Below are 27877 nucleotides of genomic sequence, written 5' to 3'. Positions count from 1 at the left end.
CTCATTGGTCCAGCCTAGCTGCCATTCCTGTGCGAGGAGGAGAACTGGTTACTGATTGGTGGATTCCATTTGGCGCCAACTAGGCAAGGGAGGGCGGGGCATTGGCAGGTCCTAGTGAGCAGCTATTAGCGCGAAAGGCCACCTCGGCAGCGACAGCCCGGGAGGGAGGTGAAGGTCGGCCTGGTTTTCAGCACTCCCGGGCTGGGCAAGAGAGTGAAAGAAGAGTGAAGAGAGTGTGAGACCGGGCCGTGGCCTCGCGGTCTAGCCGCTCTCCCTCCTAGACCTGCCCCGCTTGTTTGGATTTAATCTTCAGGTTGCCGGCGCCCGCCCGCCGGCCTCGCGGAGTGAGGGGAAGCGCTCGCGCCTGTGGCTGGCGCCTGCCGAGTCCGGACACCCGCCCGTCCTCTTCGCTTGCCCGCGGCAGCCGCGTCCCTGAACCGCGGGGTCGTGTTTGTGTTTGACCCACGGGCGCCGGCAGCGGGGCGCGCGGCCGAGGCCAGTGCCGGCGGGGCGGGGCGGGCGCGGCAGAGGCGGAGGAAGAGGGAGCAGAATCCCTGGGAGGCAGGGCGCCGCCATGGAACTGGGCCCGGAGCCCCCGCACCGCCGCCGCCTGCTCTTCGCCTGCAGCCCCCCTCCCGCACCGCAGCCCGTCGTGAAGGCGCTGTTCAGCACGCCAGCCGCCGGGGGCCTGTCGCCTGTCACCAACCTGACGGTCACCATGGACCAGCTGCAGGGTCTGGGCAGGTGAGGAGGGACCGAAGAGCGGTGCCTCAGGCCGCTGGCCTCCCAGACGGCTTTCGGGTAGATCGGGCCGGGAAACCGGCCGGGAGAAGAGCGAGACCTGCCTGTCCACCGCTTGGGGGCGGCCCCACCGGCGGGGGCCCGCCATGTGCACCCGCCCCCCCCCCCCCGCCAGGCCGAATGTTGGGCGGGAGAGGCCGTCCGGACCCTCCAGGGCCGCCCTCAGCCCCAAGCCGGGCCCGGTAGGGGGTGGGGTCTGCCCCGACTCCCCACCTTCGCCACCCCTTTCGGATTGCCCTGTGCTCTTCTGTCCCTATTCCAGGAAGCTCTTTGAAATCTCCCTCCACGCGGGAAGAGCAGGCCCTCCTAGGCGCTCACTTCCACCCTTTGCTGAACCACCTCGTAGGAGCTTAGTTTCCTGTGAGCTTTGTTTCCTTTTCAGCAAAGGGACGTGGCATTTTCTTTCCTGGCGTTTGCAAAATCGTCGCAATCCCTCGCCCCGTGCACCTTCCTGATGTCCACCCCGATGCTTTCCTAAGACCAGGTCTTTTTATTCAACTTTCCATGCCACAAATTTCCCTACTCTTTTCCTTATTGCAAAAAATGCATCCCACCGTTTTTCTGGTGAAACTGCTTTCTCTTCAATCTTGGACGTCACATTTTCTAAATAAGCACATGTCTTTTCCAACCTCTGAAAAACAGGAACTTGTCCTATTCACCCCTGCTCCTAGCTCAGTACCTAGAACACATGCTCTCATTTCAGGAAATACTCCAATAGTCATCTTTGTCGTCCTGTCCTATAGTGTGACCCAGACCATGCTAACCCACTCTTTTCTCATCTCCTTTTATGCTCAAGTGCTAACTGGGTGTTCTGGGTGGCCAAGTGTTCTGTGGTGTGGCCTAAAAGTAATGATGGTTGATGGCAGCATGGCAACTTGCCATGTCATGGCCTGTCTCCTGTATGTAACCTTTTAATTATGTCCTAGAGCTATAGAGAGAGTTACTTTTCTTGGTTTCAGTGAGTATGAACAGCCACTGGAGGTGAGGAATAGCAGTCTGCAGAGAATGGGCTCCTCCGAATCAACTGATTCAGGTATTCTTTTAGTCTTAAACATTTTTATCATGTGTCTGCCGTGTGGGAAGCAATACTTGGAATTTGCTGAAATGTGCGCTTTCACCTAGAAACTTAGTTTGGTGAGTTGAGATAGTAAACAGAAAAGTCCGGCATTGAGTGGCAAACACCCTTAACAACAGTACAAAGGAGCCCCTGTGGCAGTTTATGAAGAGAAGAAACGTGTCAAGTGGCCACAAGGAGGTGGTTTGTGCTTGGTGCTGAGGATGAGTAATAGTGTGAAATTAACCATACCACTCTACGTGGCATTCAGGAAATCTTATTGGTTAAAATGCTGAGTCAATTATTGGATATATAATGAAATTATTTCAGTGAGCCTGCTATGGAGAAACTGTGCCAGTGCATTTTATTGTAATCCGTAAGTTCATGTTACTGCAAGGTATATTTGCACAGATGCTTTAGGTTAGGGAACTGCAAGAGCAAAAGTCTTAAAATGTAGACTTCTTAAGAACCAGGGATAGGATTGTGGCAGTTTGGCAAGGGAGAATGTCAGGAGCAGTAACACCTAACTTCCTGTACGATTATTTAGACATCGTGGAGGAAAGGTGTGCGCTAGGCAGGCCCTGGTGGCTCTGGGCCATGCTGAGCAGTGTCTCCTCTATTCTGCTGCCGTTGGTGAGTTGAGCACCTCACTTTATGTTATTTTGTTGAAGGCAAAATTGCTTGTCAGAGAACATAATTGTATTTTCCAGCCCGCTGAGTTGTGCATATGATCTGACAGGATATAAGATATTTGAAACCAAAACTATTCCAGAAAACAGGTACCTATTCTTTCCGTGGTTGGAACTCACAGAAAGTTAGCCTGGGTAACCTCTATCTGAATAACGAAGCAATCATGAGGTTTGGTTTAGGAACTTTTTTTTATTTTGATTGAAGTATAGTTGATTTACAATGTTGTGTTAGTTTCTGGTGTACAGCCAAGTGATTTAGTTATACATATATATAGTTCTTTTTCATTATAGGTTATTACAAGATATTGAATATATATCGTTCCCTGTGCTATACAGTAGGACCTTGTTGTTTATCTATTTTATATGTAGTAGTTTGTATCTGCTAATCCCAAACTCCTAATTTATCCCCTCCACCTCCTCCTTTCCCCCTTTGGTAACCATAAATTTGTTTTCTACATCTGTGAGTCTGTTTCTGTTTTGTAAATAAGTCATGAGGTTTGGTTTAATTCACTCTCCTCAAATCCTGTTTTCCATGATGGTATTTGCAAGTAGGAAAGGATGAGTAGATATACTATGAAAATATTTAGACTTTTACAAAAGTTTTGGCAATCATGGAGACTCAACTTCAATTCTGTCAGAAGTCCAAGCCATGAGCCTTTGTTGATGGCCTTAAAGAAACAGTACTAGTGTTTTATTTATTTATTTCAATGACAAAGTGGTGCATCATGTATTAAATCCTGAGAGGTGTTTTGTTTGTTTGTTTGAATTTCCCACAGGCTTCTGTCTGGATTCTCCTGGGCCCTTGGATAGTAAAGAAAAGTACGTATTCACTGCTTTTAAATATTTGTGTTTAGAAAAACTTTATTTACTTATTTTTTTTTTGCGGTACGCGGGCCTCTCACTGTTGTGGCCTCTCCCGTTGCGGAGCACAGGCTCCGGACGCTCAGGCCCATCGGCCATGGCTCACGGGCCCAACCGCTCCGTGGCATGTGGGATCCTCCCGGACCGGGGCCCGAACCCGTGTCCCCTGCATCGGCAGGCGGCCTCTCAACCACTGTGCCACCAGAGAAGCCCTAGAACGTGTATATTTTAAGAGAAGACCTAGGCTTGCTTTTTTCACTAGAAGCCCAGCGGTGGAGATACTTATGAGAACAGGACAGCTTCAGAAATCTATTTTTCCATCTTGCCTAAAATGGGAATGTTTGACTCTCCCCTCACCCCACCAAACTATAGGTTTGCATCTGCTAATATGTATACCTCTTTACTTGCTTTATTCTCATTATTTACTTTCTGATTTCATTACAGCCTTGAAAATCACATGAGGAGAATAAATTCCCTGCCTGTAAGTTAGTTCCCTTGTTTATTTTGAGCCAATACCTATTATCTGCCCCTTAGCTACCAGTATAACCTTGATAGTAGACCTTAATTTATACAGACTGCTTTTCCTTACTTTGTCTCATAAACATTCAAAACACTCTACCTAAAGCAACTTCAATAATGGCTACCTCTTGAGGGCTTTTTCTTCCATCTCTAACTATTAGAGTTTTATCCAACCAGGAAGGGGGTTCTTTTTATGTAAGCGATGTTATTTTGGGGTTGATTTGGTACCTAAGTCCTTGCTGAGAGGGCTGTAGACGTGGTGAAGTTAGGTGTAAATCCATGTAGTGGGAACTTCTATCTTGTGTTCTCTCAAGGTGGAGCCCTAGGCACATTTACTGGTTACCCACTGCAGTGTATGAGGGGCTAGGTCTCCCCAACCCACCACCACCATATGTTTTTTCTTTTAGAACTGAGTTTCCATTGAATTTTTATTTATGTACCCTAATTCCTCTTTTCACTTTAATAGCAGAAGCTCTTGGGGTGTAGCCCAGCTCTGAAGAGGAGCCATTCTGATTCTCTTGACCATGATGTCTTTCAGCTAATTGACCAGGATGAGAACAAGGAAAACGTGAGTGTGGCGTTAATCTACTCACCTGGGGGCACAGGTCAAACCCACAAGTGTTCATGGCTTATGGAGAAGTAGCTGGGCTGGCTGCTTCCTGGGAGACTAAACCTTCACCAAAGTCATGATGGTCTTTGGAGTCAGAAAAACTTAGATTTGAATCCTACTGCTTGCTAGCTGTGACCTTGGCTTTTTTTTAGGCTTCTTTGTTTCTTTGTGAAATAGGAGTAACAGTCCCTTGTAGGATTATTGTGGGAATTAAATAAGGATAATGTAGATAAAGCATTTCAAATGGTTCCTGGCAGGTAGGAGTTGCTCAGAAGGTAGCTCTGAGTAGGAATTATATCCATGAACACTTTATCTGGAAGGGTCTGGCCAGGCCTTCCTTGCCTCTTTGTGCTGACCGTGGGATGAGTTAGAAGTTTAGGGAAAGGCTTCTTGACAGTATTTGAAAGAACAGAGCCAACAAGTCCCAGGGGATCTCAGAGTAAGTGAAATGGTAGCTTAGAAGGTGAGTTGGGGTGGTGCAGCCAAAAGTCCAAGAACGTCCTGGCCTGGCTTTTCTCACACCTGGCGGGGCCCCTTGCACAGAGTAGGCACCAAAAGAGTTCAGTGAATCAGCTCAACTTTCCCGGTCTTCTTTCTCACTGTATTTCCATATCTATTTATTTCCATATCATACTTCTTATAATCTTCCAGGCTTAATACTTCCAGAACCTACTGCTTCTATGAACCCTCCCAGTGATTCCTTTGGCAACTTGCAAGATGTCCTGAGGGAGATACAGAAATGAGTTCCTGCCTTGAGTGCTTAGAACACTACGTCTCCCTCTGTGTAGTACATTTAACCAAACAGTCTAATGCTATTGTACTCATGCCTGGTCTCTCTCCCCACAACCCCAGGTTGGCTTCTCCCAGGGTTGCCTGCTTAGAGCTTCATTCTGGAGGGGAAACAGCATAGGTTAAAGAGCTCTTGCTCTGGAGTTGTCCAGTCGGGTTATGAAGCCAGATCTTCGGCACATCACTTAACCTATGGGCCTAGTTTCCTCATCTCTAAAGTGGGGATGATCGGATGGATAAATGAGCTAATGCACTGAAAGCACTGTATGGGCATGTAAATACTCTGTGATGTTAGCTGTGCTTAACAAGTTCTTCAGTGGATATTTTAGGGTAGGGGAATTATTAGTGCTATTAAACTTTAAGTAAATGAAATCATACAGTATGTATTCTATCACTTCTGGCTTTCACTCAACATTATGTGAGATTCATCCAAGTGGTTGAATAAACCAGAATGGTTTTTGGTTTTTTTTTCTCGTTTTATTGAGAAATAATTGACATTTATCACTGTAAAGTTAAGGCATACAGTATGATGGCTTGATTTACATGTATTGTGAATTGATTACCACAGTAGGTTCAACTAACATCCATCTTCTCATATAGATACAATAAAAGGAAAAGAAAGGAAAAGGGGAAACTTTTCTCCTTGTGATGAGGACTCCTAGGAGTTACCCTCTTATCATCCAGAAGTGTTAGCTATAGTCATTATGTTGTCGTTAGTTTTTTTCCCCATTGCTTTTAGTATGGAAAGCAGTAACTTTAAGTGTTTTCCACTTAATTATCTCCTATTGGTAGGAAGAAGATGGAAAATATAAAGGCCTCTTTTAAGTTTAGACTGAAAAGTTTTTATTCCTATTCAATTATATTGAAATGAAATCGCTTTCGATTTTAGAAAGTTTTTTTCTTTTTTTTTTTTTGCGGTACGCGGGCCTCTCACTGTTGTGGCTTCTCCCATTGCGGAGGCTCCAGCCGCGCAGGCTCAGTGGCCATGGCTCACGGGCGCAGCCGCTCCGTGGCATGTGGGATCTTCCCGGAACGGGGCACGAACCTGTGTCCCCCGCATCGGCAGGCAGACTCTCAACCACTGTGCCACCAGGGAAGCCCTAGAAAGTTTTTTTTTTAATTGAAGTATAGTTGATAGACAGTTGTTGATTTAGTTTTTAACTTATAGTGTTTTGTGTACCTGGCAGATACTCATGTGTTTATTAGGAAATAAAGTGTTTGTGGTAAGAGAAAAAAGTGCTGTATTAGAAGTTAGCTTTTGACAGAATCTTTGAAATTCTTAATTGCACAGATCCAGTATTGGAATTAGATCAGAAATGGGTTTGGAGGCAGGTGATCAATACCCACTCCCTTGCTTGTTTCCTGAAGCTATAGCTGAGACCCTAGAGCTGGTTTTCATAGACAGTGGATGATGTCTCAATTTATACCGTCTTGCAGGAAGCCTTTGAGTTTAAGAAGCCAGTAAGACCTGCATCTCGAGGCTGCCTGCATGCTCATGGACTGCAGGAGGGTAAAGATCTCTTCACACAGAGGCAGAACTCTGCCCCAGCTCGGATGGTACGTGCTCTGGCTTTCATAGTCCTGGGAGTTCCTGATGGGAAGAGATGAAAGCGTCCTCTTTAACCTAGAGTTGAAGCAGTAGCTCTTGCTGTCTTTACCTTGACTTTGTTTTTTGAAACTAGACTCACATTTTTTGTGTTTCTGCTGTGTCTGGAGAGCAGACAGGCAGAAGCAGAAGTGAGAGGTGATATGTTTGAAATATTGGACTTGAGCAAGGAATATTTGACCTTGTCAATTATGGGAATTCTGCAGGTGTCCTGGGTCATTCTTCTGAATGTATATATGGTGGGATTGTATGTCTTACTTCAAACTTGTCTTTTACGATGCATCCTGAATGCTGAGAGGTACTTCCCAGAGTGATTTTGTTTGGCGAGAGCACTTGTCTTCTTCCAAACTTGGTTTATTAAGAACTATTATGTATACCAGTGAACCCATTGCCTATCAGGCTACTTGACAGTATTTGGGGCCACTTGTCCCACAGTTATTTACTTGCCAGAGACTGTCATTACTTCCTAATTTCCTACTGATGATCTGACAGATAGCTATGGACTAGAGAGGCCCAGCTTGAGCAAAATGACCACATTTGGTTTCCAGGTTTTCTTGGGAACTTGCATCTGAAAGTACAGCTTTCCAGTCTGGCTTAAGGTCTGAGGTTCAGGTTCAGATAGTATCACTACTCTGTCTAGCATTTGCACAAAGCAATTTATGTTCTCCTGTCTTTAATCTTCATAAGCCTGTGAAGTAGCTGGAATTACCCCACTTTACAGATTGGGAAAGTGTGGTCAGGGAGGTTGGGTGATTTGCCAAAGGACACAGATAAATGAAGACCAGAATTAAACAGCCTGCTGATTCCCAAGTACACAGTAACCCTCTGAGAGCTGGGTATCCAAAACTAAATATCTCTAGTGTACACATGAAGAACACAGCACCAGGGTTTCCTGTAATCACTTGGCCATCCCTAATTGTAGGTGCTGAGGGTACAAACTGAAAGAAAGCCAGTGCTAAGTGCAATGGTTTGGCTTTTGATCATGTCAGAGGGTATTTCTTTCTTTCTTTCTTTTAAAAATATTTATTTATTCATTTGGCTGCATTGGGTCTTAGTTGAGGCATGTAGTCTTTGTTGTGGCATGTGGGATCTTTTGTTGCGGTACATGGGGCTTCTCTCTAGTTGTGGCACGCGGGCTCAGTATTTGCAGCGCACAGACTCTCTAGTTGTGGCACGTGGGCTCTCTAGTTGTGGTACACGGGCTCCAGAGTGTGCGAGCTCAGTAGTTGTAGCACGCAAGCTCTCTAGTTGTGGCACACGGGCTCTAGAGCGTACGGGGTTAGTTGCCCTGTGGCATGTGGGATCTTAGTTCCCGGACCAGGGATTGGACCTGAGTCCCCTGCATTAGAAGGCGGATTCTTAACCACTGGACCACCAGGGAAGTCCCAAAGGGTAGTTCTTTTGTATCCTTGCTTTTAGTCTTCAAGCACCATCTATATTTCCTCATAATGGCTCCTTGGTGTAGGAATCATGGAGGAAGAATTAGGTCCTGTCCAGAGATTGTCATTTTCTATAGCATATCTGCACCTGGGGACGCCAGAAGCTGGGTTACAGAAATTGGTATTATACCATAGGGTGAGCCTTCAGTGGGTGCTGCCCCATGATAGAGTTACCTGCTCCTAGGCTCTGCTGGCTGAAAAACTGCCAGTGTGCCCAAGGTGTGCTCAGGTACACTTGTGGAGGATGAGAGGCAACCCAGAACTTGTTTTATATTGTGAAGCAAAGCTAGTGCCTGAACGAGAGTAGGCCAGCTGCAGAGAGGACCCCTAGGTGAGGTATCTACTCAGAAAACCAGAGGGCTGCTTGAGGATTAATGCATTCATACCCCAAAGAGATTCGTTGCTATGGGAGAGAAAAAAATCTGTCTCTGAACTTTTTTCCTGGCTTTGGGAAGTGCCTGGAAAAGAAATAATTCATTATCATCAATGTTTTTATTAGCAGTGTTTATCTCTAGATGGTAGATTTTTGAGTGGTTTTTATAAATTTTCTATACTAAATATATATTCATTTTATAATGGGGATTTTACCTGAAAAACAAGATAGGGTTGCTTAATGAGATATACTCTATATTTTGACTCCAGGAATGGTCTCTCTTAGGGAGAGTATAGTGGGGAGAAAAGCTTGGGCTTTGTGGTCAAACAGGTGAGCTGTGTGACCTTGGTAACCTCTCTTAAGCATCGGTTTCCTGATTCGTTAAATAAAAAGAACAGGATTAACTACCCTTAGTGTATTGTGAGGCTTAAATGGGATTATACATGAAAGGTTATATCTTAGTGTCTGGCACAAGTAATTCCTCAGTTAAAAGTGAGCAACTGTCATTTAAATTCCAGTTCCAAGTCTAGGATGGACTTTCTTTGTTGCGGCATGCGGGATCTTTCGTTGCAGCTCGCAGGCTTCTCTCTAGTTGCAGCACATGGGCTCCAGAGCGCGTGGGCTCTGTAGTTGGTGACACGTGGGCTCTCTAGTTGCAGCGTTCTGGCTTAGTTGCCCCATGGCATGTGGGATCTTAGTTCCCCAACCAGGGATTGAACCTGTGTCCCCTGCATTGGAAGGTGGATTCTTAACCACTGGACCACCAGAGAAGTCCCTAGGATGGACTTTCTAGAACTTTCTTGACTTTATATCCCTCTGTCAGAACTGGAGTTACAGAAGCATTCTCTAGCCCATTCTGTGGTTTCCATAGAGACTTGGTATCTTCTCACCCTTCCTCATTTTAGCAGATTATCACTTTGTCACAACCCCCATGCTGATCCCTGTTCACCAATTATGATCCTCAGAAAAAACAAACCTTGCCCTTCACAAGAGGCTAGCCCCAGATCTCACTGTAAGGTGAATTGCTCCTGGGGAGTGTTCTTTGTGAAGGCCACTTGGCCTGACTCTACTCAGAACTGTGTGTGGACATCAATTCATTTAAAATCTTAGGTTTCATTTTCCTTTGATTAGAGCTGCTAAAAGTTCTTACAAAAAATATAATATGTTTTCCTCATAAAAACTAGTGACCCATCCAAGGAAGTCAAAGCTGATTATTTATTAACAAGCCATGAATTCTGTCTTGTAGCTTTCCTCAAATGAAAGAGATGGCAGTGAACCAGGGCATTTCACTCCTTTTTTTATGCCTCAGTCCCCTGTGACTGCCACTTTGTCTGATGAGGATGATGGCTTCATGGATCTTCTCGATGGAGAGAATCTGAAGGTACTATGTGTGTGTGTTTTCCCATCCATTTTACTGACTACCCTGGAGAGAAGTCATCTGAAAAGGAACAGTGATCCCCCAACTGGCGGATATTTTTATTCATTTGTTGGGAATTTATTGAGACTCTGCTTCTAGCCTGATTAAATCCTATGGAGGAGTTCAAAAGAAGACACTGATGTGATCCTTCTTACCCTGAAGGAGCTGACAATCCATTTTTCTGGCAAGAGATATGAATCAGGAACAGTGGAAGAATAGCTGCCACATGGCGTAAAGCTGAGGAGAACAGGGTGCCTCCTCACGGTCCCTCAGGGGCATACCTTTAGCTATGCTCAGATACCGGGACTGTTAAGTGTTACTCTTTTCTGACCTTAAAATGTTGGGGACGGGGAAGGGGGTGAACATTAGAGTGCTTCCTATCCAGGTCTTTCTGGTATTCTGCAGGAAGAATTCTAAAGCATTTAAATTAATGTTGTCTCTACTGGACCTTTGTGACACAGTTTTTCTTTGTTTAGAATGATGAAGAAACCCCGTCCTGCATGGCAAGCCTCTGGACAGCTCCCCTTGTCATGAGAAGAGCTACAAACCTGGTAAGTCCCGGTGTGTCTAGAGGGAGCCACAGGAATCAAAATTGTTTCTTTTGAGATTCTGTGGTTGGGTCTGTGGGCCTTTCCCTTGACTGGTCGCTAGTGTTTCCTGGTGTTAATGCACACTGTTTTTTCAAGTTTGTTTGGAGTTTTTTTGTTTTTGTTTTTGTCCTCATTGGTGTGTGAGGAAGTCTGGGTAATATAAAATGCATGCAGTTCTTGTTTTTATAATTTCTAGTTCATCTCAACTGTTCTTGGTCAGTTAATGTCTTTTCTTTTCTTACAACTCTGACCTCTCTATTAACTTCTTTAAGATCACTGGATAATGCTGGAAAATATCTGCTAAATTGAATTTAAGAGACTCAGTTATTCTCAAACTCTGTCAGATTTGGTATCAGCTTAGATTTTAACTGACAGCTTCATGGGTGAGCAGTTTGTATCTGACAAGGAATTTGATCTCAGGCAGCAGGAATAGAAAGACTTCTGCTACAGGTACCATCTGTACCCACCCAGCTGATGGCTCTGTAGCAGATAGCGCTATCCTTCCTTAGGAGTGTTGACTGGAGAACCCTGGCCCAGAACAGAAAAAGGAGATGTTAGCCCTGCCCTGTTCTGATGGGGAAGGAGAGAACACACTGGACTACCATATTGTTTTACTTTCCACAGCTGAGAGAATGTGGAGAGACTGGAGCACATTCAGAGAACACCCAGTAGAAGGAGGAGACTCAGACTGTGATAGATATTATGGACTGGTTGAATAAGTTGGGACAGAAAGGCTTCATTTGAAGAGGAATTAATTAGTCTTTTTTTTTTTTGGCCTCGCTGCACGGCTCGCAACATCTTAGTTCCCCAACCAGGGATTGAAAGCGCCAAATCCTAACCACTAGACTGCCAGGGAATTCCCTGAAAAAACCTTCTCAATCTGAAGCCTTTAGTCTGAAGACTGTTTACTTTTTTGTTGTTGTTTGTTTGTTTGTTTACTTTTTTATATCATTCTCATTTATTTACATTCCTTAGCATCAGCACACTTGGCAAACAACAGTAACTCACAAAATGTCTCTCTCTCTCTCTCTCTCTCTGTCTCTTACTCTCTCTATCTATCTATCTATATATATATATATTTTTTTTTTTTTTTTTAAATACCCACCTATCTATATAGACTGTAGGCTTCTGTTTCCATCAGGGACACTTTCAAACAGTCAGACGCAAGGCTGTGCCTGTACAGGAACATATCCTCATTTATGCAAACACCTAGGGAAAGTGAGATAGTATCACAATACAAATACAGTTACACACCCTTAGGTATACATATAAGTTGATAAGTATATGTGTGTGTGTGTATATATATATATATATATATATATTTTTTTTTTTTTTTTTTTTTTTTTTTTTTTGTCGTACGCGGGCCTCTCACTGTTGTGGCCTTTTCCGTCATGGAGCACAGGCTTCGGACGTGCAGGCTCAGCGGCCATGGCTCACGGGCCCAGCTGCTCTGCGTCATGTGGGATTTTCCCGGACCGGGGCACGAACCCGTGTCCCCTGCATCGGCAGGCGGACTCTCAACCACTGTGCCACCAGGGAAGCCCTGATAAGTATATTTTTAAGTATTAGTGTCCCTGAACTATAAATATGGAACAAATGAACTACAGTCTTGAAGCCACTTACACATTATGGTAGATTAATGTGCAAAGCTTTGAGGGAATAGGCTACCCCAGTACAAATGTTATGATGAAATTTACTAGGTCCTTTTGAAAGACAAAATTATATACAGTGTGAGAATGCTTAGGAAATGGCTATCAGTTTTATAAGTTGGATTTAAAAATCATGAATAGTATGTGTGGGCCCTTCACAGTGGGGGGTTTCCTTTCACAAACATAGTAGACTCACAATTGCCAGGGGCTGAGTTGGAACTGGGGTTTCTGCCCTTGAGGAGCTTACAGTTCCTCTGAGATCCTATTGAAAGCAGTAAGCCCTCTTCCCAAAAATGCTTCCAGCTCTCTTAGGTAAAAAACAACAACAAGACAAAACTGACCTTGCTTTTCTGAACAACATACTGTTAAAATAAACTTCAGAAAAATAAGGGGAAAATCCTTGGTCTCTAGGAGAGCCAGTGTGGGAGTGACACACTTGCTGGGTGACTATCAGGAACATTTCAAAGAAGAGGCAACACTGAAATTTTAGTATCAGCTTGAAAGGGAGAGTGGTTTACAGGGTATGAAAGGGCATTCAGCACAGAAGGAAAAGCCCTGCCAAGGAACACTGAGTTGTGAACGGGCTGAGATGAGTTTAGAGAGCTGAAGTCAGACTGTCTTTACCCCTAGTCAGGTGGGCTGCCCTCAGACTCTGAGAAATTAGTCTTTAAAAGATCAAGTACTATAGCACATCTTCCTGTATTTCCTTTGGCTTTGTAAGTCTTGAATTAAAATGCTCTGGTACAGGGATTCCCTGGTGGCGCAGTGGTTGAGAGTCCACCTGCCGATGCAGGGGACACGGGTTCGTGCCCCGGTCCGGGAAGATCCCACATGCCGCGGAGCGGCTGGGCCCATGAGCCATGGCCGCTGAGCCTGCGGGTCCGGAGCCTGTGCTCCGCAACGGGAGATGCCAAAACAGTGAGAGGCCCGCGTACCACAAAAAAAAAAAAAAAAAAAAAAGCTTTGGTACAATCCAGAAAGAAAACAAACAAGTAGAGAGAAGGACTTTTGAACACAGATTTGAAGGCACCCCTGCCCCCTGCAAACTTAGACTCAACTCTATTTTACCACCTTAACTGGCTCTGATTTATAATATAATCCAGCTACCACACACCCTTCTGGATTAAGGTGGGCTGTTAAAGCCTGTTCAAGCTGTTCCAGCAAAGTGCAAGTAATAAACTAGAAGGGAAGAGGAAGCCAAAAATGTGTCCCTGGCTGGAAGGTAACAGTTATTTGACTCTTAGGACCCTGTGCAGACAGTAGGCTTTTGAGGGCATGGATAGTCTTCCTCATTTCCATATAATGTCAGCTTTAGAACATGTTCATTGAACACCAGGGACTTGGTGTCTACAGTGTGCCAGGGACTAGATAAATGGACAGTGTCTGTTTCCTAATTTAGAATGGATCAATCTTAAACCATCCCAGGAAGTCCTTGATCTATTCTCTTTACCATTCAAGTGAGTGTATGTTAATGAAATACATTAAATGGGTCTCTTTCCCCCCCCACCCCCACCAAGGGCAATCGTTGCAAGCTGTTTGACTCCCCTTCCACGTGTAGCTCCACCATCCCGTCAACGTTGAAAAGACCAGACCGATCGCAAGAGGAGTCCCCACGTGGAAATAGGAAGCGGAGGAAGAGCGTGGCTGGGGCCAGTCCCGAAGAGGCAGCTAGTCCAAAGAAGCCCCAGGAGGTTAGTTATGCAGGGTCTTTTTTGCTCAAGGACTGTGATATTGTATCTTTCAGTTCTAAAATGTCCATTTGATTCTTTTTCTTTGCTGAGACTTGCTGTTCTTGTTTCTCATTTGTTTCAATCATGTTCATAATTGCCTGTTGAAGCATTTTTATAATGGCTACTTTAAAATCCTTGTCAGGCAATTCCAACGTCTGTTTCTGGTGTGGCTTTCTGTTGATTATCGTTTCCTATTCAAGCTGAGATTTTCCTGGTTCTTGGTATGACAAGTGATTTTTCAGTTATATCTATATTCTTTGGATATTATGAGGCTATGTAACTCTTCTGTTTTAGCAGTCAGTCCTCTGGTACTGCAGGAAGGTGGGGATGGAAGTTCAGGTTCCCTTGATATGCCACCTAGGGTGGGGCAAGCCTCATGTTTGCTGGGCAGGATTGGGAGTTCAGGCTCCCTTCTAGGCCTCCGCTGACACCATCCCAGTGGAGTAGAGATTGGGACACTTAAGTACAGCTGGGCAAGGGTGGAAGTCTAAGCTCCCTACTTATTGGGCCATGGAGTAGGGCCATAAATTTTTTTCCTTGATGTTAGTTTTAATTTTTCTTGTGTCCTGTTCTATGTAGGTATATAAATTTCCCACTACTTTAGGTTTGTCTCACAACTTTGATTGTAGTGTTTTTCATTGTCAATTAGTTCTAGGTATTTTAGTTCTGTTATTTCCTTGTGATGAGAACTCTTAGGATTTATTCTCAACAACTTTCATATATACCATACAGCAGGCTTAACTGTAGTCATCATGTTGTACATTACATCCCTGGTACTTATTTATATTATAACTGGAAGTTTGTACGTTTTGACCACCTTCATCCAATCCTCCTCCCCCACTGCCTGCCTCTGGTAACCACAAATCTGATCTCTTTTTCTATGAGTTTGGTTTTTGTTTTGGTGGTTGTGGTGATGGTTTGTATTGTGTTTTTTAAGTTTTTTCATTCCCCATATAAGTGATGTCATATAGTTATTTGTCTTTCTCTGACTTATTTCAGTTTCACTTGGCATAATGCCCTCAAGGTCCATCCATGTTGTCGCAAATGGCAGGATTGCCTTCTTTTTGTATGGCTGAGTAATAATCCATTGTGTGTGTGTGTGTGTGTGTGTGTGTGTATAACAACTTGGTTATCCATTCATCCGTCAATGAACACTTAGGTTATTTCCATTTCTTGAATATTATAAAGAATGCTGCTCTAAACATGGGGGTGCAGATATCTCTTTGACATAGTGTTTTCGTTTCCTTCTAATATATTCCCAGATGTGGAATTGTTGGCTCCTAGTTAGTTCTGTTTTTGATTTTTTTTTTTCTTTTTTGTCTGCTTGCTGCACTGCACGGCAGGTGGGCTGTTAGTTCCTTGACCAGGGATCAAACCCATGCCCCCTGCATTGGAAGCGCAGATTCTTAACCACTAGACCTCCAGGGAAGTCCCTATTTTCAATTTTTTTGAGGAACGTCCATACTGTTTCCCATAGTGGCTATCCCACTTTACATTCCCACCAATATTGTACAAAGGTTCCCTTTTCTTCACATCCTTGCCAACACTTGTTTCTTTTTTTTGTTGTTGTTGTTGTTGTTTGTTTTTGGCATCACCATGGGGACTGCGGGATCTTAGTTCCCGACAAGGGATTGAACCCGGACCCCCAAAGTGAAAGTGTGGAGTCCTAACCACTGGACCGCCAGGGAGTTCGCTCTTCTTTTTTTCATTTTTATTTATTTACTTATTTATTTATTTATGGCTCCGTTGGGTCTTTGTTGATGCGCGCAGGCTTTCTCTAGTTGCGTCGAGTGGGGGCTACTCTTCATTGTGGTGCTCGGGCTTCTCATTGCGGTAACTTCTCTTGTTGCAGAGCACAGGCTCTAGGCCCGCGGGCTTCAGTAGTTGTGGCTCTCAGGCTCTAGAGCGCAGGCTTAGTAGTTGTGGCACATGGGCTTAGTTGCTCTGCGGCATGTGTGTTCTTCCCGGACCAGGGTTCGAACCCATGTACCCTGCACTGGCAGGCGGATTCTTAACCACTGCACCACCAGGGAAGTCCCCATCTTTTCTTTTCGATGATAGCCATTCTTATAGTCATGAAGTGATATCTCATTGTACAACAGTTTGATTTTCATTTCCCTAAACGATTAGTGATATTGATCATCTTTTCATGTACCTGTTGGCCATTTGTGTATCTTTAGGGAAATGTCTATTCAGGTCCTTTGCCTACTTTTTAAAACCAGATTATTTTAAAGATGCAGACGTAGAGAATGGACTTGAGGACACGGGGAGGGGAAGGATAAGCTGGGATGTAGTGAGAGAGAAGCATTGACATATATACACTACCAAATGTAAAATAGATAGCTAGTGGGAAGCAGCTGTATAGCACAGAGAGATCAGCTCGGTGCTTTGTGATCGCCTGGAGGGGTGGGATAGGGAGGGTAGGAGGGAGATGTAAGAGGGAGGGGATATGGGGATATATGTATACCTATAGCTGATTCACTTCGTTGTACAGCAGAAACTAACACAACATTATAAAGCAATTACACTCCAATAAAGATGTTAAAAAAGAGATTGTTTTTTTGCTATTAAGTTGTATGGATTCCTTATATATTTTGGATATTAACCCCTTATCAGATAATATGTTTTGCAAATATTTTTTCCAATTCTATAGGTTGTCTTTGCATTTTGTTGATTTCTTTTAATGGGCAGAAGCTTTTTAGTTTGATGTAGTCTCAATTATTTTTTATTTTGTTGCTTGTGCCTTAGGGGTCAAATCTAAAAAAGTCATTGCCAAGACTCATGTCAAGGAGCTTTTTTCCTGTGTTTTCTTCTAGGAGTTTTATGGTTTCTTGTCTCACACTTAAGTCTTTAAGCCATTTCAAGTTATTTTTTGTGAGTAGTGTAAGATAGGGGTCTAATTTCATTCTTTCACATGTTTATGTTCCGTTTTTCCAGCATGATGTATTATTGAGAAGACTGATCTTCTCTTCATTGAGCATTCTTGGCTCCCTTGTCAAATACTAGTTGATGGTATTTATACAATTTATTTTGTAAACATGCACTTTTACTTTTCTTGTGGACTTGCTGGGTCCTAGGCTAGGCATGTGTTTAGCTTTAGCAGACACTGTCATATAGCTTTCCAAAGTGGTTGTCCAGTCAGCCCTCCGTATCTGGGGGCTCCGCATCCATGGATTTAACCAACTTTGCAATGCATTCTTTTTTTTTTTTTTTTTTTTTTGCGGTATGCAGGCCTCTCACCGTTGTGGCCTCTCCCGTTGCGGAGCACAGGCCCCGGACGCGCAGGCCCAGCGGCCGTGGCTCACGGGCCTAGCCACTCCGCGGCATGTGGGATCTTCCCGGACCGGGGCACGAACCCGTGTCCCCTGCATCGGCAGGCGGACTCTCAACCACTGCGCCACCAGGGAAGCCCCTGCAATGCATTCTTACTGAGCACTAGCTGTACTACGTGTCATTTTATATGAGCATCCTTGGGTGTCCTGAAACCAATCTCACAGATACCGAGGGTTGGCTGTACTCAGAACAGTGTGTGAGAGTTCCAGTTCTTCCACATCCTTACCAGTAGTATCCGGTGTTGTTCATCTCTTTAACTTTAGCCATTCTGGTGAGTGTGTAGTATCTGATTTTAACTTGCATTTCCCTGATAGTTATTTTTCTTGGTCTTAGATTTTCTTCTCTATTACTCAGCCAAGTTTCTAGCCCATATTTCTATTGGGTTGTCTCTTATTTGTGGGAATGCTTTATATATTCAGAGATGAATCTTTTATTGAGATGGATGCATATCTGCCCACTCTGGCTTGCCTGTTCTTACCTAATCTTGTTGTTTTGATGAACAGAATTTCTTGATATTCTTTTAAACATGTTTTAATTTATCAGTCTTTTTATGTTTCGTGTTTTTTGTGTACTGCTTAAGAAATCCTGCGACTTCCCTGGTGGTCCAGTGGCTAGGACTCCACGTTCCCAATGCGGGGGGCCCAGGTTCGATCCTTGGTCAGGCAGCTAGATCCCACATGCTGCAGCCAAGAGTTTGCATGCCACAACTAAGACCTGGTGCAGCCAAATAAATAATATAAAATACACTAAGTGTATAAAAGAAATCCTTACTTCCCCACGATTAGCCCTTTTGATGTGTCCTTTGAAATATGAGTGCTTCCTTGCTACTAATGACAAAGTGTTCCAGGTTTATCTTGCACATTTCTTGTCCCAGCCTGGAGTCAATCAAAAAGCTCTGGTTTCTTTTAGTGGAAAATACAGTTGACCCTTGAACAACATGGGTTTGAACTGTAAGGTCCCCTTATACGCAGATTTTTTTTCAATAAATACATACTGTGGTACTGCATGATCTGTGGTTGGTTGAATTCGGGGATGTGAGATGGTGGCCCTAACCCCCGTGTTGTTCAGGGGTCAGCTGTATTATTTAGAGAGCACACTGACCTAAGGGCTACTTACTGCAACCCTGGAGCTTCTCAGTGGGTAGAACTAAGAAATACTTTTTTTAGACTTAGCCCTAATTTTAATCCTTCTTTTTTTTAAAAAAAAAAAAGGAAGTTTCAGAGCAGTTCAGTTAGAATTGAATTCAGTTCAAATAACAGTATACCTAGTCAGTAACCCATATTCTTTTTTTCACTCTAGATTCAGTCAAATAAGAAAGGTATCTTTTTGCTAAATATGGATGTTAACATTTCAGTCTCTTCTTCCTGACATGTTCCAGGTGAATGTTTTCATAAGTTCTGTTCAGAATCCTGGCCTCATTCTCCACCTTTGATTTGTTACAGATTCTACATCAGTCTTTATGCCTGGTATCTTCCCCAAAAGGGACCATTGAGAATATTTTGGATAATGACCCAAGGGACCTTATAGGAGACTTCTCCAAGGTAATTGCACGCAGAACTGCTCTGTGATGCAGGATTGGCAGGGGGGTACCTAAAACGCCCCCCTCAGCCTTCCTCCCTCCCTGAAGTGGTTCCTGGGGTTCCCCCCACCCCACCCCGCCAAGGGGACGCAGTTTGAAATTTGTTTTAAGATAAGGAAACACATTCATGATCAGGTGTATCTCAGTCTCTGTGGGACTATAGACCTTACTGATGCTGGTCAGAGGTTTCAAGTAGGGAGCCACCCACCAGCCGCCTTGACACCAACCCAAAGACCAGGCTCTCTGGGAACTGTGTTTGTGATTATAAAAGCAGTACTGCAGAAAAGTGTAAAGAAGCAGAAATAAACCTCTAGCCTCACTGTATATAAGTCTGTATATCAAAAGGTCCTCTTAGAATGTCCAGGATTGAGACTAAATTTCTCCATTGTCCAGAGGACCATGGCCCTAGAGGGAAAAGGCCCTCAGGGAGGTCCAGAGGATGGTCTGCTGATGGCCTGATACAGGTCGGCTGCCTTTGAGCTGTGGTGAAATGTGACACATTCCTGTGTCAGTAGTAGCTTGTTTAGCCACATATGACTTGAAGGTCCCCAGACCAGTCTTTGATGTATTAATGTAGCTAACATTTATGGAAACACTTATTATGTGTAAGGCAAAGATTCCAAAATGAGACACAGTTCCTTCCCTCAAAACACTTAACATATGGTCAGTAAGACATCATGCCACATAGACATGTATCACATGGTAGATTGAAGTAAACATCAGTGCAGTGAAAGCAGCAGACTAAGAAATAAAAGGGTTGGGCTTCCCTGGTGGCGCAGTGGTTGAGAGTCCGCCTGCCGATGCAGGGGACACGGGTTCGTGCCCTGGTCCGGGAAGATCCCACATGCCGCGGAGCGGCTGGGCCCGTGAGCCATGGCTGCTGAGCCTGCACGTCTGGAGTCTGTGCTCTGCAATGGGAGAGGCCACAACAGGGAGAGGCCTGCGTACCACAAAAATAACTAACTAACTAACTAAATAAATAAATAAATAAACAAGAAATAAAAGGGTTGTCTCAGTTTCAGCTAGGCGATTGGGGAAGGTTTGGATCTGGGCTAGATATTTCAACCAGGTGGGAGAAATAAGTGGATTAAAAATAGAAGACAACAGGGAGGGGGAAGGGTAAACTGGGACGAAGTGAGACAGTGGCATGGACTTATATATACTACCAAATGTAAAATAGATAGCTGGTGGGAAGCAGCTGCATAGCACAGGGAGATCAGCTTGGTGCTTTGTGACCACCTAGAGGGGTGGGATAGGGAGGGTGGGAGGGAGACGCAAGAGGGAGGGGATATGGGGATATATGTATACATATAGCTGATTCACTTCATTGTACAGCAGAAACTAACACACCATTGTAAGGCAATTATACTCCAACAAAGATGTTAAAAAATAAATAAAATTTTAAAAAAAATAGAAGACAGTTCTAGTCTGAAGGGAAGAGCAAGCCAAGACCTGGGTGTGGTGTGTCCTTGCTGGTAGAAGCTTGCACCTGAATTGAAGCTGTGGTTGGTTGTGTTTGTCATAATGACCCCACACATGGCCACGGGATTGGGTGAGCACTTGACTTGGCCAGTCCGCCCTAGTGAGTAATTACTGATGTGCCCGTCCTTCTCCCTCAAGGCTGGGCCCAGCCTCACTCATTCCATCTCCAGTGTCTAGCACCATGCTGGACATAGCAGGTGCTCAGTAAACAATGAAGTCATTCCTCTCTGTGTCCTTTATGTGCTGCACACAGTCTGGCTGCTGAGGTGAGGGTTCCTAACAAAAGCGGGAGAAAAAGGAAATCACCTGAGGTTTCTGTATTCAAGTCTGGCTTACTTGCTGGCTAACCTTGGACAAGGTACCTAGCTTTGACATATGGGAATGGGGATAACGTGCCTTATAGGTCTGTGTGAAAATTCAATGTCAGGATATTAATGAAGTGGCTAGACAAGTAACCAACATATTCTATTAGATTAATGTTTGTTTGTTTTTTTCAAGCTGACTCTTACCAGGAAGGCAAGCAATATAAAAATGTTGCATTTTTAAACTTTTGGATTTGCTAAGTATTTCTCTCTCTCTCTCTTTCTCTCTCTTTTTTTTAAGTGTTACCTCTTTCATACAGTTGCTGGAAAGCATCAGGATTTAAAATACATCTCTCCAGAAATTGTAAGTCATCCTTTTGGAACCTGCCACACATGGAATCTACGTGTTCCTGGCAGCCAGAGTTGATTCTCCTTGGCTCTCTCTCCACAGATAGCGTCTGTTTTGAGTGGCAAGTTTGCCAACCTCATTAAAGAGTTTGTTATCATTGACTGCCGATACCCATATGAATATGAGGGAGGCCACATCAAGGTATGGATTCCTGAGGCTTGTGGGCGAGCCCTGCTGTTGTGGGAGGCATAGCAGGAGCCCTGGACAGCATCTGTGATTTTTTTTTTTTAAAGGGGGGGGTGACACCTGGCTGCTCATTATAATGCTCACATGCTGGTTATAAGAATTGTAAAAAGAAGCAGTGGGCGTGAAAGGCATTTGACTCCTGGTGCACTGAAAGAATGTTCCCTGGTCTGCACTAACCTCTACCACACTGTACGGCAACTGCTTCCTGTTCTGTCCCTCACACCATCACCATCACCATCACCATCAGGGGCATTTCTAAATGGTACCCACTGACTTCTAAGCCATGCCTGGACATGAAGCCATGAGGAGAAGCCAGTCTCTGGCAACATGTCCCAGTGTGTGCCAAGCCTAATGATACCTCTTACATTTATAGTTGCCTGGTTAGTTGGGTGTTGGAACATACTTTCCCAGGAAGAAAGTAATTGGTTGTGCCCTTTTAATCTTTTAACCAATAATATAGTGTTGAAATACGGTAAGGAGGTACTTTAAATACAGTGTTAGTGTTTGCCACTGTCATGGCCGTGAAAGTCCCGGGCATTCACAAATACCACTCATACAGTGCACACAGTCATAACAGAATTTGAGGTGCCCATTTGAAGACCAGTCTCGAAGAATCATTACTGCGAGTGTGAAACATGAGTCTCTGGTGCCTTCACAGGGTGCAGTGAACTTGCACATGGAAGAGGAGGTTGAAGACTTCTTACTCAAGAAGCCCATCGTACCTACGGATGGCAAGCGTGTCATCGTGGTGTTCCACTGCGAGTTTTCTTCTGAGCGAGGCCCTCGCATGTGAGTGGGCTCCAGGGCATGGCCCCCATGGTGCTTTTGTGGGACCGCCTGTGGCACATCGAATGTCATTTCCATGCCTTAGCCTACACACATGGTGTGAAAATACCTAGTTTTGTAAAAGTATCAATTCACGTGTAACAGGTATTCTCTGAAATCCTTACCTGTTTTGCAGTCAGTTGATTTCATGAACAGCTTCCTGGAGTGTAGTGTATAGGCTTGCCCTAACAGTTTCACAGTAGTTGTCGTGGAGGGCTTTCTGGCTTCCCCAGTCCAGCCTGTGACACAGGTGTTCCCTGTGCAACATCCCCCGAGGATCTGGCCTCTGCTTCATCACCCTCACTCCTGAGTTAGTCCTGGCTACTGCTGGGCATGGCTCACTGTCCAGCCTTCCTTTGTATTGAATTAAACTCTGGCTCTTCCAGTTTCCCCCACTGTCCTTATTTCTACCTTTGGGGCTACTGTTCTCAGGTGACATCCTTCAGGTACAGTGTGGTTGCTCCTTATGCAAATGCCAGAAGAGTGTCATATCCTCTCTGCAAAACTTGATGTGATGCTCTTGAATACTTGTCAAATCCACGTTTGCAAAGGAGTGGATTATGTTACCTTCACGTTATTGCCATGTTAGAGTTTAAAAGAAATGCCCCCGCCCCCCCATCCCCACCCCTTATTAATAAGAACTTCTGTTAGGGCTTTGGTGACTAAGGCCCTGTTATAATTTACTACAAAGATAAGTTTTATACCAAAATAAATGAAAGTATAATTACAATAAAATAACATCACTTCAGATTTAAAATAATACTCTGATGCTCTAACAACATCTTTCCACACTCTCACTAATGGTGACAGGACTGGTTCTGAAAATGTGGTCAGAAGTGAGTGGTGGTATTAAAAAGCTAGGGGGAGGGCCAAACAGCTGCCCATCTGTGCTAGTTCCCTTCAGAAAGGACTGCCAGCCTGGACGTGTCAGGGGCTATTGAGGCAATGAAGTTACAGCAATGAGCAAACAGGACTGACCTGCCGCAGGGGAGGTCCCAGTGGAGAGACGGAAGATGGTTGTGATAAATGCTGAGCAAACAGGGACAGAGGTGGCAGGGAGCAGTGCAGCTTCACTAGGAGGTTCCAAGAGAGACTTTTCTCATGGGGCTGGGTTCAAGTTCTTGTGCCACCTTTTTATTTGGAACCATTTCACGCTCAGAAAGAGTGCATGCTTCCCCTGATTTCATCGACTGGTGATATTTTGCTGCATTTGCACACACATAACTACAGGAGTATACAGTACACTACACAATAGCCCATTTTAGAACAGGATGCAAGTAGGTGCCCTGAGACAGGAGCAAAGCTCAGAAGGAAGTAAGGGAGAGACACTGGTCGTGGAGGGTGGAGAATGCAGAGGGAAGCTGGCTGGGAAGCTGTCACTGAAGATTAGGTGCTGGTGGCAGGGAAGATGCTGGGCAGAGATCAGTTGCTAGGGCTGTTTAACTTGAAAATTTGGGAAGAGACCATCTACCTGCCAATACGAGGCAGTGGCACTGGCTCTGAACACTACTCCTGAAGATAACAGGTGGCCAGGAAATCACAAGTCGACACTGATTGTTTCCAAGAATGAAGGTAAAGTTGGGGAGATGTGTGTAAGGAACACTGCTTTCACTGTGTAGAGCTAACCATACTTTGGCTTTCCTTCCCCTTTATAGGTGCCGATATGTGAGAGAGAGAGATCGGCTTGGTAACGAGTACCCCAAACTCCATTACCCGGAGCTATATGTCCTGAAGGGCGGATATAAGGAGTTCTTCCTGAAATGCCAGGTAAGATGGACTCCCTGGAGGGCAGGGGCCGCCCCTCCACCCAGATATCTAGTGGTCATGGGTGTTTCTTGCCAGGGGTCTGGGGATTTGCCCTGCACACAGAAGGGCCCTAGAACCTGCTGAGCAGAGCCTTGCAGCCCCTGGCAGGGAGGGCGCAGGAGTGTGCTTATGAAGCAGGTGTGCCCTGACTTCGTCCTGTCTTCCCGCCAGTCTCACTGCGAGCCCCCCAGTTACCGGCCCATGCACCATGAGGACTTTAAAGAAGACCTGAAGAAGTTCCGCACCAAGAGCCGGACCTGGGCCGGGGAAAAGAGCAAGAGAGAGATGTATAGCCGTCTGAAGAAGCTCTGAGGGTCTCAGTGCCAGACAGCAACAGCCTGAGCCTCCCTCCCTACCCCCCTCCCCTCTTTGCTACAGAGAAACTGGAGCAAAGGGGCCAGCCATGTGACATTTGGAGAGAAGGCGTGAGGCTTCCATGTCTTAAACCTACCTCCCACTCTCCCAGGGTTGGAGCCCAGAGCATCCTGCTGGCTCTTCTGTCCCTGTAAGTTGTCCTCCTTCTGCAACAGGACGGTCTGCCAAGGCTGTCACGTGCCACAGCACAGTTCCAAGCACCAAGTCAAGATGTTCTGACTCCTCATCCCCCACAGCTGGATGAGCCGCCTGGGCCTCGTTGGGCAATGGCCTTCTCTCCTGAGGGGGGAGGGGTAGGAGAGTCCGAGTGGAGAGAAGACTCACAAATGCTGCTGGCCAAATACCAAAGACGGCCTGCAAAGGAAAGGTCTTTGTGGGATAACCCATATCATTAATTTATTCAACTTCATCAGTCACTTTCTTTTCTTTCTTTTTTTGTAATCAACTCCTGGAGACTTTTATTTAACTGCTTCTTTAAGTTACAATACTGCCATCCTAGGTGGGGTTTTATCATCCCAGGGACTACCTCTGCCTTTAATTTTTAAAAAAAAAGAAAAAGGGAGGGGGAAGAAGGACATGAGTTGTGGGACAGAGAACTAGGCACTCTGTCACCCCCAGGAGGTGCTGCAGTACTGGGGCTGCTGCTATTAATATACAGCCAAGGACTGAGATACTGGTGGGAGCAGGCCCCAGACTCAGGCTTGGCTACAGGACATAAGCTAAACCTCCCAGACCTACCTCGAAGGCCCCTGAGATCTACTGGGGTGACCCTGCTTGCTGTGATGTTGCTGGTCTAGGAGTCACGGTCAGGAAAGCACTTGAGGCAGCTTCCATTGGGCCACCCCCAGGTCAGTGTTGGAACATGGTAGAGCAGGTATCCCAGTGTAGGCGGGCAGGGATGGGGGGCTCTGCCAGATAAGGGAAGGGAGTATATATTGAGTGTCTTTCTTCTATTACTCTGATACTCTTTGATTGCTTCTATTTTAATTTTTTAAAAATAGTCATTCTATGAGTCAAGGAGTATCAAATCAGTGTTGGCTGGGCCACCCAAGGTTGGGGAGAGGGGCTGGAAGCCCTGGGCTTTAGAAGGGAGTGGGTGCTGGCAGAGATGACTATAGAATGTGTTTCTCAGGAGGCGGTGTGGTGGATTTTGCAGGTAAAAGTTTGAGTTTATCATGTTTTAATTTGAGGGACAGGGAGAGATGGATCATCACCAGTTGCCCCTCATCTCATCCCACAGAAGTAGGGGTCTCAAAGGAACACCTCCCAAGGAGCTGGGGCTGAGTTGATTGATTCTAGACAGGCCTGTTTGGTTCTTGCTCATCCCCACCCTTAGGCGCTGGCTTCCTCACCATCTTTGCTCCATTGGGGTATAGCAAAGTTTTTCTTATATAGCAGATTCAGTCTCCCCTCTTGCCCTGGCTTCCTGTTCTGCAGGCAGGGAGAGAATCAGTGATACTGGAGATGACTGGTTGCTGTGTTATGGGTTTGAGTTGCATTTGACTATAAAACAATCTTGTTAGAAAAAGTATGTGGGGAGGAGGGGAGCAGGGGGAGAAGGCCTCTTCCCCCACACACATTGAGACACATCTTAATTAGTCTGTAATCTTGTTTGTAGGGATTCTGTTGGTTGAATGCCTGAAAAGGGAGGTGGGATGGCCTTCAGAATGTACCAGCTTAGTAACACTGGTAACCAACTGTTGCAGGCTCTGAAAATAAAAACAATCTTGAACCCATGCTCTCTGCCTACTTCATAATGTATTTAAAGGGAATTGTGAGTCCCTTTAAAAGTTCTGGGACCACACTTGACTAAAACCAGAGGCTGGGGCAGCGACATTTCCTTAAGAGGCCAAGGAGCTGTCATGTGGCCTGGCGTCAGGGATGGCCAGATGACCTTCCGTTATTACTCTGAGTCCAAAAACAAACTTGTGATTCAGGTTGATTTACAAGATGCAATAGGGGAATGAAAAGCCTGCCTGAACCTCTGACATTCTCTTACAAGATGTATTAATTCATAGGATTGAGCAACATACCAAAGGAGGGACCACTGTAAAGGAGATAGGAGTTTCAGTTGTGTTCTGAAGGAGCCAGAGAGGATACTGCAGAAGGAAATCAGGCAGATGGTGAGTCACGGGCCCACATGCAACCAGAGAAACTTGGACCTGTAATACTGGGGGCTATTGCCAGAATGGATACCAGCTGGAGCAAAAGTGTATTACAAAATAGAGTGGTGCCGAGATAGCAAGTAATCTGTGTTCTCTTTTGGGGGTGGGCTGTACCACGTGGCTTGTGCGATCTTAGTTTCCCGACCAGGGATGAAACACAGGCCCTCAGCAGTGAAAGTGCGGATTCCTAACCACTGGACACCAGGGAATTCCCTCAAGCTTCATTTAGACATAGTCCCCTTCTGATTTGCCTCTATAGTAGAGGCATTATTCCAGCCTTTAAAAAAAAATTAGACAATGTGTGAAGAAAGGAAGTCCCCTGTGATACCAACCTCCAGTGAGTGTTACTGTTAACGTGCTCATAAAGATTAGGAGGGGAGAGCACTATCTCCTTCATCTCCCCACTTCCTCTCCCAGATGGTTTATTAACCCTTCCAAAGAGACACTGCATGTCTAAGCACAGCCACCCTACTCTCCATTCAACTTTTGTCACACCATTTTTTTTAACAGTATATATATTTAGGTATATATACATGTACATATATAAAGAGAGTTATGAAAAAAAAAAAAAAAAAGAGAGTTATGTACAATATATAGAGGTGATTTTCAACTGCATATAAAATCACATGGTTGTACTCTGTTTAACCCATCCCATATTACAGTACCTTCCCAAAGACAAGACTCCATATTCCTAATGAGAAGATTCGAAAGTTTTGATTAGTTAGACCACAAACTAAGTTCATGGCAGAAATAGCTAAATATCTACTATAGCTATAAATATATTATTTGTACACATTTAAAAGTATATAAATGTTAATTTAGATATGCTGCTTTTTCTCAATCTTTCAGAATGAATTATTTAAACTCTTCAACATCTATTTCTGTATCATGGGCTATTTCTGTATCATATATTTGAGGTGATACAGTACTTTTCTAATTCATTTATGAAAAACTTTATACCAAAACCAACTATCCTTTCTTGTAATTAGGGTTTTTTCATTTGTCACGTCAGTGTATATTTATGACTTCTACAAGATCAGTACCTTTTTTTTTTTTTTTTTTTTTTTTGCGGTACGCGGGCCTCTCACTGTTGTGGCCTCTCCCGTTGCGGAGCACAGGCTCCGGACGCGCAGGCTCAGCGGCCACGGCTCACGGGCCCAGCTGCTCCGCGGCATGTGGGATCTTCCCAGACCAGGGCACGAACCCGTGTCCCCTGCATCGGCAGGCGGACTCTCAACCACTGCGCCACCAGGGAAGCCCCACTACCTTTTTTAATCATGAGGAATTT

General features: G+C 44.8%; 1 protein-coding gene across 6 annotated transcripts; it reads left to right on the top strand.

Moving 5' to 3' along the window:
• Positions 1-92: 92 nt before the first annotated feature.
• On the top strand, positions 93-26160 carry CDC25A (cell division cycle 25A). Of its 6 annotated transcripts, none has more exons than XM_022573278.3 (15): positions 96-744; positions 1761-1834; positions 3321-3363; positions 3850-3886; positions 4394-4492; positions 6761-6880; positions 9988-10122; positions 10635-10709; positions 13915-14088; positions 18903-19001; positions 21125-21187; positions 21275-21373; positions 22077-22207; positions 23899-24010; positions 24221-26160. In XM_022573278.3, the coding sequence occupies exons 1-15, from the start codon at positions 575-577 to the stop codon at positions 24359-24361; spliced, it is 1572 nt and encodes a 523-aa protein (XP_022428986.1). In that variant the 5' UTR covers positions 96-574; the 3' UTR covers positions 24362-26160. The 6 variants fall into 6 exon arrangements, with proteins under 6 accessions (XP_089775355.1, XP_089775354.1, XP_022428986.1 ...); XM_022573277.3 differs by having other exon boundaries at positions 4391-4492; XM_089919231.1 differs by lacking the exon at positions 96-744 and adding an exon at positions 2403-2488 and having other exon boundaries at positions 753-1834; positions 4391-4492.
• The last annotated feature ends 1717 nt before the right edge of the window (positions 26161-27877 follow it).

The sequence above is a fragment of the Delphinapterus leucas genome, chromosome 10 (genome assembly GCF_059928025.1).
Source record: "Delphinapterus leucas isolate spDelLeu-1000000601 "Yukka" chromosome 10, BTC_Dleu_Yukka2, whole genome shotgun sequence".
In the NCBI taxonomy this organism is placed as follows: domain Eukaryota; kingdom Metazoa; phylum Chordata; class Mammalia; order Artiodactyla; family Monodontidae; genus Delphinapterus; species Delphinapterus leucas.
Note: the sequence above shows the minus strand (reverse complement) of the source record. Positions and strands in the feature narration are given on the sequence as shown.

Coding starts and splice junctions, on each gene's coding strand:
- CDC25A (XM_022573277.3), top strand. CDS start 575: ATGGAACTGGGCCCGGAGCCCCCGCACCGCCGCCGCCTGCTCTTCGCC. Junction 1,835..3,320: donor CTCCGAATCAACTGATTCAG/GTATTCTTTTAG, acceptor AATTTCCCACAG/GCTTCTGTCTGGATTCTCCT. Junction 21,374..22,076: donor ATGAGGGAGGCCACATCAAG/GTATGGATTCCT, acceptor GTGCCTTCACAG/GGTGCAGTGAACTTGCACAT.